At 31.7% G+C, this 12584-nt stretch overlaps 1 protein-coding gene across 1 annotated transcript in view; it reads left to right on the top strand.

The window, feature by feature from the left end:
- The window catches only part of LOC129233018 (60S ribosomal protein L12-like), a 29199-nt gene that overhangs the window by 1345 nt on the left and 15270 nt on the right, over nucleotides 1-12584 (top strand). The window contains exons 2-3 of the mRNA XM_054867099.1: nucleotides 2049-2122; nucleotides 9012-9192. Coding sequence (XP_054723074.1) covers nucleotides 2049-2122; nucleotides 9012-9192 — 255 coding nt within the window. The remainder of the gene's footprint in view (nucleotides 1-2048; nucleotides 2123-9011; nucleotides 9193-12584) is intronic.

Here is a 12584-nt window from a genome sequence, read left to right as displayed (position 1 = left end):
ACTCCTTACTTTTGATTTTCCAAGTTGAGTATGAACCCTGTTTAGTTATGTCTCTCCATGTTACTTCTAATTTATGAGGTGAAAAATAAATAAAAAGCAAATGTTGGGATTAAGATTTTAAATGTTTGCTAAAACAATTTTTTCAGAATGAGCCAATTTCTACAATGCTAAAACAAATTTTTCTTTTGTACAATCAAAAATACGAAACAGTTTGTCAGTTACTTCTCTCACGAAACTAGTTTATTGCTATGCTATGCTTAAACAGCAAATAGGTTTTGATGAAGATGGTACAGTCTATGATGATTTAAGTGATATTTCAATCTCAAGAAATGTGTATTTTGCTTTTTAATTACTTTTATTTCTTTTATTTTATAGTTGCATCTTGATGAAGTATACTTTATATAGATTTTTAGTGTTCTGCAACAAATGCTATAATAAACAAATCAATTACATTTTCATTGCAAATTAATAATTTGTCTTAGATGTTACAAACTGAAATTTTAATTTTTAATGTTTAAACATTTAAAAGTAAAAAGTAAGTTAAACCTTTAAAAGTAAGTTAAACCTTAAATTTTTTTTAAACTATAAAAATAGTTAAATTAAAATTTTATAAAAATCTTTTCATGCTTTTACTTTTATATAAAAGGAAAAAAACTGTCCGTAAGTTGTTAACACAAAATCTATTTTTGCCACTCTGGCAAAAACCTATTTTAGCCGGGCGGTAAAAACCGTGGTTTTTTCTGCCCCCGGCAAAAACTTGCCAACCCTGCCCTTGCTTCATATATTCAATTATGTGCATGAGTAATTGTATTTTATACGTACACGATAGGTGCTTTTTACTGAATTAAAACGTCTTCAAATGACTGTCGATAGTGGCAACAGAATTTTTTTTATTTTGAATTCATCCATCTCATTTATAGAACCTGACGATTGACTGTTAAGGAATGAAGATATTTGTCGCACCAAAAAAATTGGTCAATATCTTTATAAAAAATGCTAAAGCGACTACTCCAGGAGCTTCAAAGAAGCCCTGAAGCTGATGTCAGTTAATTTTTCACTTTATCTTTCAAAACTTATTCACTATAAAGTATAATTTTTTTGATGAATGTTGCTTCTATTACATGCCAAGTACTCATTTAATTTGTGTTTAATTTTTTATTCTTTGATTTCTCGTGCTTCATTTGATGAGATATTCAAAAATGGACCTTGTAGTAATTCAGAAAATAGGGACGTTTTCGATTTTTCAATTTTATTTTTATATGATAGAGTAACATTTATGAACATCATAGGTGAAAAAAGTTTTGCGATATAAGTAGTTTCTAAAAATTAATTTTTAAAGTTCAAGCGCTCGTGGCATCAAATGGCATAGGAAGTGACGTCATGCCCTCTTCCAATAGGGGAGAAGCCGAAGGACGTGCATTCGACTTCGAAGAGGAAACGTAAAAGGCTTATCTCCTCGCGTTTCTGGAACATTAAACCTCTCATCCTCTGGGAAATATTCGAATATCATCATTGATGTTACTTGAAGATTATTTAGATTGTGCTTTGACGAATCCGGCCCCCATAGTGTGTTCAAAAGGATTATTGAAGTTCTAAAAAATAAAAATATCAGCACGCTCAAAATGTCCCTAGCGAAAACAAGGGATCATCGACGGAAGGCTGTGCCCACTAGTGCCCTGTGAAAAGAAGTGTGTGTTTCAGAAGAGCGCACTTTTGCTGCGTGGATTTTCAAAAATTCATTAAAAATCAATCACAGTGTTTTAAAATTCGGCGATGGTGAATTTTTTAGTTTTGAGGGTCAATTTACTATATCCAATAGCCAAAATATGAACATTTAATAGGTTGCAACTTCCCTATTTGGTTACCCCATAGTGAATCATGTAATTGTTACATTCTCGTGTGTGTGAAACCATTGTTGATTTTTTTCATAAGTTGTTGCTTAGATTTCTGACAAATTTAAGAATTGTTTTAGTATTGTTAAGAAATAAAAGATGAGCAAAATATTTAAATAGTTATTTCTAAAAAGTAAAATGTTTCTTTTCGTGTAGTTTTCCTGAGGGTAGTCGGTGGAGAAGTTGGTGCTACCTCATCACTTGCTCCCAAAGTGGGTCCCCTAGGCTTGGTAAGTTGTTTTCACTTATTATTTCAATGTGCAAGAATTTTATGCAAGAATATCTAGATTATATATACAGTAAACTCCCGATTATCCGCGGAATAGGGTGGCATGGTAACCGCGGATAAGCGAAAACCGCGGATAATCAGAATAATAATTAAAAAACGATACTACTGTACACAATAGCTAAAAAATATGAACAACACTTACACATACATTTACATTTTTGTTAAAAACATAGCTACATTCCATTTGCTAACATTGAAAGTATAAAATATACATATGTAAAATCTAAAAACGAACAATAACACGATCAAAAGTTTTAAAAGCATTTAATGACTGTTAAAAAAAATAGTGAAAAGACCTGCGGATAATCCGAGCAGCGGATAACCCGACCGCCGATAATCTGGAGTTTACTGTACTAGGTATTGTTTATTTTTTCACATCAGTATTATTCATAAAACTTGTCCTATATTTTTCATTGAAAATGTCCTATGCATTAAAAGTTGACTACTTCTACCCCTGTATTACACTTCTAAGAACTTGTTTGTTTTCTTGCAGAAACTGTTTTTCAAATTTACAGAACTGCTCCAAAATATCAAAATTTGAGAAGCAGTACTGCTCCTCAAAATAAAAACTTATTTCCCATTTTCCAATGAACATATGTTTTGGCAGAGCCAGACTATGACTTTTGTAAGCACTAGGCAAAATATTAAGTGCCATCCTTCTCTTTCTCTGCTTTTCGATTTAATCAAGTGATGAAATATTTTGGATTTGAAATTTGTGGCTGAGGTTTTTTTTCCATTTCTAAATTGCTGTTTAACATTTATATGAGAACTGATGTGATATACCCCACCCTTGGCGACATATGTCATACATCGTTCTTAGCGATGCTTTTTTAGTGCCAACAGGAAAAAATCAGATAAAAAAATATGATCAAAACACTTCAGAACACAATATATATAAAAACAACATAAAACCACAACAAAAAACATCACGAATATACGCTTCAAAAATACCAGAAACTAGAAAGTTTTGAACACAAAGAACAATTACTAGAAAGTATTTAAAATGCTTAAATTGACAAATTACTATAACAGCTCACCAACGAAATATGTACCAATAGAAACAAAAGCTGTTTTCCAACATGCATTTCATCGAACAAAAACTTTTCTCATACTCTGCTAAAAAAGAGCAAAGCGATTCAAATTGAGATGTTTAAAGCGGAAAAAAACCCCAAATTCCATAACTATTTCAGCCAAAAAAGTGCTTAGTTACTCAAATTTCGACGTATGAAAAGTAGAAATGTCTCAACAGAACAACCCAAACATAAATAGTACAAAGATACCATACATTTATTTGCTACCCAGAGATGCTTTCAAAATACCTTTTATATTTTACATAACCTTTATATTTTTATAAAATGCTGGAGTCAACGTATTTTCAGAAATTCAGCACCTAAAGGAAGCACGTTAATAGAATGTCTAAATAATTTGTGGTATCGATAAGAATGAACTTTTAGAACAAAATAGCCGTACTATTTTTGAAAAATTAATTTACCAACAGTAAAAATAAAGTTAAAAACTACAAGAACCCCTCAAGGATTTGTAAAAACAAAGAATTTCGGAAGTGAGAGGTTTTTTTTAAATTCTAAAATGAAGAACTTACCTTTTTATGGTATAAATCCTCACACTCAGTCTAAAACAATACATCATATGACAATGGCACGTTACAGATACACACCACGTTGGAGTTAACTTTTAATTAACGTTCAAGTTTGAAGAAACTGGCATTTTCTAATGTTTTTACTTCAAAACACAACTACTGATTTTAAACTAACACAAAATAAGCTTTCCTGTAAGGTATATTGCACGAAACAACACGTATCTCTCCTGTGAAACCAAGTTAACAAGTTTGAACAGATCTAACTAGCTTGCCTTCGAATTACCAAACACAGGTTAATTTCGCCGGGGATGCCATGCTTAAAACATTATCGCCTCATTGGCGAGAAAAATATTTCAATTTTCTACAAAAAATCGGATGTCGCCAAATGGGGGGGGGGGGGGTATATCACATCTGTACCAAAATTAATTCTTGATATACAACAGAAAATACATGGAAAAAATAATTAATTGTTAACCAAAAGCACTGTAATTTTATTACAAAATTATCACAATTCAAAATCAAATGTATCAAGGAGCAAGCAATGTTCATGAAACTTTCATCTATTGTATAACTGGTCCACCATGTAGTAATTGGGGTTGTGGTAAAAATTTGACTAGAAAAATAAGTTTTGAGAAATGGGGCCAATTTATTTTGCAAAGCTGTGACATTAGGTACAAAATTCTAGGCCAGTGAAATTCTGGCACTTTCTTCTTGAAGCACATGACATGATAATTTCAATCACAAACAATTTAGAGGAAGCATATAAGTGAGCAAATTACAATCAGTAATGCCCGTTCAATTCTGTATGTCATTCCTCTTTCCTAAGCACCCCAGTATAATTTTTTATCCTTTGTTAAATTAATCCAAATACTACGAGCCTGTGCAATTTATAAGTTCCTTTTCTGAACTAAATCAAGGGCACTAGCATTGGATTTTATTTTTTTAAATGATGAAATGATGTTTAATTTTTTAGTTTACTTAAACAAATATCAATTACTAATTACTTGAGTTATTAAAGACACTTTTAAGTTTCTGCCAGTTTTTACCGGTTATAACCAGTTTCTGCCACTGGCACGGCAAAAACTAGTTTCTGCCGGCAGAAAGCCAACCCTGGTATAAGTTGAGCCCCTATTATCAACCATACTACTATGCCCCAAAGCAGAATACTACTAAATTTGCGACGTACGTCGCAGAACAGATGCCAGAGCTGCAGAACAATTCTGTTCAAATGTGAGAGGAAAACTGACAAATTTTTTGCAGAAAATCTGCAGAAACCGCTAAGCAGGAAATCTGCAGAAACAGTGGTGTCGAAAATCTTCAGAAACTTCGGTGCAGAAAATCCGTAGAAACTGCAGATTTTCTACAGATATCTTCCAACTCAAGGTAGAATTTTGCAGATTTCTTAAAATTAGAAGAAAATCTAAAATACTCACAAATTTCGATAATTTGGCGGAAAACTCGCGGTGTTGAATTCGATAAGTCCTTTGTAGGATTTTCTCCCAATCGATCTTCATCCACTGCAATTTCCGCCATACACGTATGTTTTGGAAACATGCCAACATTGAAACGCGTCCATCGCCGGATATTGCGTGTTTTGTTTGATATTTCAATCCCTTTGCATCCAGAAAATATCTCTGTAATTTAGAAAATTTTGAAGTGTTTCGTTATATGCAACGCAAACTTGACTCATTTTATTTATTATTTAAGTAATTTCTTTATTTAGTAACATTATTTTAATTGCTCCTTCATGCCATGTAAAATTGACAAAAGAAAGGTTTGACACCTAGGTTTGGATTTTTATAAAATTTCGTATCATTGCTCTTTCCATGCATTTTAGGGAACATATAAACTATTTTTGGAGAATCTCGATCGGTTTAGGTTTGAAACCTTGTTAAAGTTTTTTTGATTTTATAGTTTTCATGATCAACTAATTTTCCAAATTCAATGCTCTTTAATTAGCCATTTAGTTGAAAGCTGTGATGTTTCTAGAAATATCTCATTTCCACAGAAATAAATAACAGTCCAGTTAAAAAAATAAAAATAAATAAAAAAACTTCTATATGAAATGATTTTGATTTTTGGCACCCAATTTGTGGAAAATATCACGTTTCTTCTCGTACAATGCTTGAAGTATTTGCAGAACAATTTTGGTCGAATGATTTTTCGTTGCAGAACATCCTGAAGTATTCTGCTTTGGGGCTACTATGCAACCATCTTATTTAGAAAGATAATTTTCTCCACCAAATGATTAAAAAATGTTGTTCCAAAATGGTGCAGCAGGGTTCGTACGCCCTTGAAAAACCTTGAAAAGTGCTTGAAAAAAAAAGTTCATTTTCAAGTGCTTGAAAACCTTGAAAAAGTTTTAAAACCTTGAAAAAGTTTCTTGGTGCTTAAATTCTTTCAAAAATCATCGGATTGTGCTTAAAACTTTTAATAAAGTATTTTACTAATGCTATTTTTTGAACATGCGTTCGATTTGCACCATCGTGAAAAATCGCTTCCCTGTTTGGGATTTCAATCCTTTTCCATCTTGTAAATATTTTGAAGTTTTTTACAATCGGAAGCTATTTTGACGTATAGTACCTCAGATTAGTTTATTTTTTGTTTAATTTCTATGTCTAAAAAAGGAATTATTTTGTAAACCATAACAACATTGAATTTTCCCGAATTTCGCGAAAAATTTCTCTGTTTTTTTGAAATTACAATCTTTTTACATCCTGCTAATATTTAAATATTTTGGCTAATCGATTGTGATTTTCGCATATACTACCTCAGATTAGCATATTTTATGTTTAATTTTAGTAAAATATTAACAAATTTATTTTATGGAAAACATGCCAACGTTGAACTAACTTAGACTTCGCGGAAAATTGCTTCTCGTGTTTGAAATTTGAATCTTTTTGCATCTTTGCAAATATTTAAATATTTTGGCTAATCAGATGTTATTTTCATACATGCTACCTTAGATTATGTTTAATTTCATGATTTATTTTATGTTTAATTTTAGTAAAAAATTAATGAATTTATTTTATGGGAAAACATGACAGCATTGAATTAAATTCGTGACAATTTGCTTCTCTTGTTTGAGGTTTCAACCCTTTTGCATCTTGTAAATAGTTTTATATTTTTTGGCAATTAGAAATTATTTTGACACATGCTACATAAGATTAGCTTGTTTATATTATTTTTAATAACTAAATAGTTAATTATTTTTGTTTTGTTTAATTACATATATACTTGCTTAATTTTGCAATTTTGATTTTAATTTTATCATTAGCTAATTCTTGGTTATTACAGATTTTTTGAAAAATTTTTTAATTTAAGCGATTGAGCACTTAACATTTTGACTTAAAAGTTTTTATTTTAATGATAAAGTTGAGTTATACAATTTTGTAAAGTTGAATTTATAAGTACATCATTTTTTTTTATGTCTACTAAAATAATTAAGGTATATAACACGGGTGATTGTGTTTTGGTTATTCACTGGAAATCCAGTAGAGTTTGTTATGTTTTCACCTACCTACTTCCAATTTTCCTTCTTTACCTCAAATATTCAAAATTACTACTTTTGTTGGGTTGTGGGGCATTTGGAACAGCTTACCAGAAGAGGCTGTGATTAGCAAAGGGGTAGATAGCTTAAGGAAGGTCATTGATATTCATTGGGGTCAAATAAATTGACTAGGACCAACCTAGTTAGGCCCTTTGCTTGTTGCTGGTTATCAACAGGCAAAGGGCATATCTGTGCAATATTTTAACTTCATAAATTATTTTAACATAAGAAATGAATTCTATATGTTTCAAAAGCAGTTGCTGTACACATGTATATTTAAGTAATAGGGGTTTTAGTTTTAAAAATTATCCTCCCCCCTCCCCGATTAGCTCGGTGGAACGTACAGGTGATTTTGTATGAAATCGATTGATTGATTTATACTTTGATACCCATAAATAATTATCAAAAGTCTAATACTATTAAACTTTGCAACCGGAAATTACCTTCTGGGTTGTGTTTTTGATCCTAACCGCCCTTATATGTGTATGAACCACTATCAATCAAAACCTCCTCTAGCAGTTCCATTGAATTTAGGCATTGTGGTTTCTTCTGATAAAAATTAATATTACTCAGGAAAGGTTCTTTTTTTTAATTTATTTTTTTTAAAATAAATATTAACTTGCATATTCTATAAAATATACTTCTTTGAATGTTAAGATTTCAAAATTAAACCTCGTAGGACCTGCTCCTCTTTATGACCAAGTTTTTCAGACATTTGCAGAAAAACTTTCAACACAGTGGATCTTTTTTTTATCAGAGTCTGTTGTTGTAGAAAAGGCAATTTTGTTTTCTTTACTTTTTTATATTATTACCTATTATTTATATGTTTGCATTGAATGAAATCTTCATACAATATTTTTGGTACAAATTTATGATATTGCCTTGAAAAATTTTTTTTTTGCCTTGAAAAGTGCTTGAATTTTTTTCCCCCTTAAGGGTATGAACCCTGTGCAGGCATTGCATTTGGCCTGATTTTACAATATCCAGTCACTAAATAAGCAGTATTCATTGCTGTTTGCTATTCTAAATGTATTGACACGATACAATCAAATTTTGCAATGTGTGTATTTTTTTTATGGTTTTAAATGACTATTTTTATTAATAAAGAGGGTACAAAAATGGTTTCAATTTTGTAATTGTAAAAATACTTTTTTGAAATTTTTATATCCTAAATTGTCCTTGTTCAAAACTTTTTAAATGCACATGTTAAGGTATTTTGCTTCTAAGAACTTGTTTGTTTTCTTGTTGAAAATGCAATTTAACAAATGTCACAAAACAGCTTTTCAATTTTACAGAACTGCACTACAATGTCAAAATTTGAGGAGCAGTAGTGCCCCTCAAAATAAAATACTTATTTCTCATTTTCCAAGGAACGTATGTTTTGGCAGGGCTCGACTATGACTTCTATATAAGCACTGGGCGTTTGGTGTCCCCCCCCCCCTCCCCTCTTCTCTGCTTTTCAATTTAATAAAGTAATAAAATATATTGGATTTGAAATTTGTGAATGAGGTTTTTTTTTTTTCGTTTGCTATTGCTATTTAACATATGTTGCTTAGTTTCGTTTTGAAATTATTCTATTTTTTCCCAACATAAGGTACAGATTTGGTGCCCTGGGCCTGTGCTCATGCCTTAATCTGTCCCTGTGTTTTAGCATTGTGATTGAATGTTTTCCTTGTTTTGCAGTCCCCCAAAAAGGTCGGTGACGACATAGCAAAAGCCACCTCGGATTGGAAGGGTTTGAAAATCACCGTAAAGCTGATCATTCAAAACAGGCAAGCGCAGATTGAAGTTGTTCCCAGTGCAGCATCGTTAATTATAAAAGCATTGAAGGAACCACCGAGGGACAGGAAAAAAGTTAAGCACGGTAAAGTATTCTTTTTGATTCCACTTTTCATTTGTGTGTCAGTTAAAACTTTTCCATACTCAAAATGAGGTTCCATCTTTTCTGATTGTTAACTTTGTCGAGAAAAAATCAGTCTTATCTAGTCGTGTGCAGATCTAATAAAGAGTGGTTCTGTATTGACTTCAATACCGAATATGCGGGGAATAAATCAATCCCTCGACGAAACATCCAATTGGTGGAGGGGGGGGGGGGGGGGTTCGTCGTCTATATACTTATGATTTTTTTATTTTATACAAGTTGGAATGTTTCTATTCCTGTAAATAATTGACGAAATGAGAATGTAGTAGAATTAATTACGTAAATACTTTTTTTTAATTAGTTGTAAATTAAGTGACTTGTTTCGAGAACTAAAAGCGAAATAATTTTTGCTTTCACGACCTTTAACAGATAAAACTAAATGTTAACTTTCTATTTACTTAACTTCAAGCTGATATTGATTATAATAATTTTATTCATGTATTTACTCACTGCCTGGACATAATTGTTATCATTGTTTTTTATTATTATTGCATTTTTTTTACAACCAAATCGAAAAAAAAATTGGGAAACCTTTTTCATTTAAAAATACATGTACAATAAGAGTAAATTGTAATTTTCAAAAACTTGATTACTTTCAACAGAAAACCCCAGAACTATCTCAAAAAAGCGTTCCAAGGAATAATTTTTTGAATGAATAAAGTAAATAGAACATTAACATGTATTTTTATCCGTTAAAGGTCGTGAAAGCAAAAATTGTTTCGCTTCAATTAGTTCTCGAAACATGTCACGAAATTTGCAACTAATTAAAAACTAGTATGTTGTGGCCATCACGAAACTTTCTTCTATATTTTTCCTTTTTCTGATCCCTCCCCATGCTTGACGAGGAAGCAATATTCCTAACAAAAACAAAATGACACATGCAAAAACTTGACGACCATCCCAATGTCTGGATGATTGCAAAAGCAAAGCAAAGAGCGATAATTGAAAGTTACTTTAAAAGCCTTACTTGAATTAATTACAAATATTTTATTTATTAACAAACAAAAGATGGCAACAGTTAAAAATTTTGAATCATTGAGATAATATTTCCGATCATTTCCATACAATTAAAATCACGAGAAATACGCAGACGACGATCTATTACGATTTATCTTTCTTATTGTTGCATTAACAAAGCTATTTTTATTCGCAAAAAAAAAAAAAAAATCAACACCTCTTGGAGCGATTGGAGTCAAAATTGAACCAAAGCCAATTTACATATAAATTCACATATATTCCAAATTTCAACCAGAACGTAGCATTACTTCTTGAAATAGGGCACTCACAATGGAAAAAAAGAACGGGCGATTGCGCTGCCCCCTTTTCAGCTGTTGACACCAAAATAAAATCAGCTCTTATACCCACTAAGGGCTACTTGTCAAAAAATTTTTGTTTGATTCCGTTCGTTATTTCTTGAGATACAGCAGTCACAATGGACGACAAAAAACGTTCTATAACTCAACCCCCGTTTGAGCTATTGACACCAAAATTGATACAGCACCTGCTCCTGTTAGGGGCAACGTATGGACCAAATTTTGTTTGATTCCGCCAGTTACTTTCTGAGGAATCGCAAGCACGCATAACTCAAAAAACGTCCCATTGCTCCACCCCCCTTCAGGGTTGGCCGGATTGGACCCAATGGGTTTTTTTGAAAAAACCCGTTTAAAAAAACCCATTATTTAGCCCACTTTTGGGTTTTTTAAAATTTTCTGAGAACTTTTTTAAAAAATAATTAATTTAAATATTTTTACAATTTAAACTTCTTTTTTATTTCTTCTTCACAATAGGCAATGGACATAAAAAATGAATTTTGAACTTTAATAGTATTTCTTAACTTAAGGGCATTAAAAAATGCTTCAAAGATTTTAAATAAATATATTTAACTTTTTTCCTTCAACTGGTCAATAAGGAACTCAAATTATCTTGACTAAGTCCTGTCACGTCAGATTTTCTCAATATTTGCAGATTTTACAAAGGATACTACTTTAGCTAAAAGGCTCTCATGTGAATTATTTTCTGCAAACCAACACGTCACAAAACTCGAATAAACGAGGTATATTTTTTAGAAATTAACAGGTTTTACAAATGGTCGGACAGAAAACGGAATAGGATGTACAGTATTTTCATTATCTTACGAAAAAGTTTAATATTTCTTACTCTGTACACAGAAATAGAAAAACAGGCCACATAAAATTCAAAGAAATGTCTTGATTAAGCTGGAATTCAATAAAAAGGGATTTGAACTACTTGAGGTTTTACAGTAGTTTTGCTTAACAAAATGAAATACAATAAAGTAAAATACAAAAAAAAATGTCGAAATTAAAAACGAACAAATAAACAATAAATTTTATCACTCAAGAAGTAACTTTGCCTTAACTGTTGGTAATCATGGAAACTAAAAAAATCTGAAACTTCACCATTCTTGGGTTGCGTCGTCTTTTTTACTTTTCTTCAGAAAACGCTGAATTTTCCAGCTTTTTTTATCAAGACAATTTTTGTGCTTTGTCCATATACTTATGCTACAATATGTTATGAGTACCCCACCTTTCCCCTAAAAAAAGACAAAAAAAAACCACATTTCTTTAAAAAAACCAGCTTTAGTTGGGTTTTTTTTTGGGTTTTATTTAAAAAAACCCAAAAAACCCTGGGTCCATGGGCTTTTTTAAAAAAACCCGGGTTTTTGCCAACCCTGCCCCCCTTGGAGGAATTCGCGCCAAAAACCAATGGGCACAAGTTCACATAGGGGCACATATGTGTACCAAATTTCGTTCAATTTTATGCGGTAGTTTTTGCTGTAGAGCGGCCACAAAAAACTGGTCACACACAGACGTGACACACATACACACACACACAGACAGACAGACATTTTCCAAAAATAGTCGAAATGGACTCAGCACACCTCAAAACGTTCGAATCCGTCAAAATTCGAAAATTTGCACGAATCAAATACTTTCTTCTATATATTAGATATAGAAGAAAGTAAAAAAGTATTTACGTAATTAACTCCACTACATTCTCATTTCGTCAATTATTTACAGGAATAGAAACATTCCAACTCGTAAAAAAAAACGTCGCACAGCGCAATATTAATCGCAGACGAATTCGGCAAGTTGGTGATGAAAAATAAAATTAATTTTTCCATCAAAATACTGTGCAAACTTCCTGTGGACGAAAGCCGTACATCGTCCACTATGTTAGCCCCTTATTACAACGAATTTCCAGCAGTATTTTTAAAGCTCAAATTACTCAATTTAATGTACGTAAAAAAATTTTGTATGTATTTATGGTATATAAACGGGTCTGGCCAGAGCAAATTTGGGTCCGTTAAAAGGCCC

The sequence above is a fragment of the Uloborus diversus genome, unplaced genomic scaffold (assembly GCF_026930045.1).
Source record: "Uloborus diversus isolate 005 unplaced genomic scaffold, Udiv.v.3.1 scaffold_15, whole genome shotgun sequence".
Classification (NCBI taxonomy): Eukaryota; Metazoa; Arthropoda; class Arachnida; order Araneae; family Uloboridae; genus Uloborus; species Uloborus diversus.
This window is presented reverse-complemented; position numbering and strand designations above follow the sequence as displayed.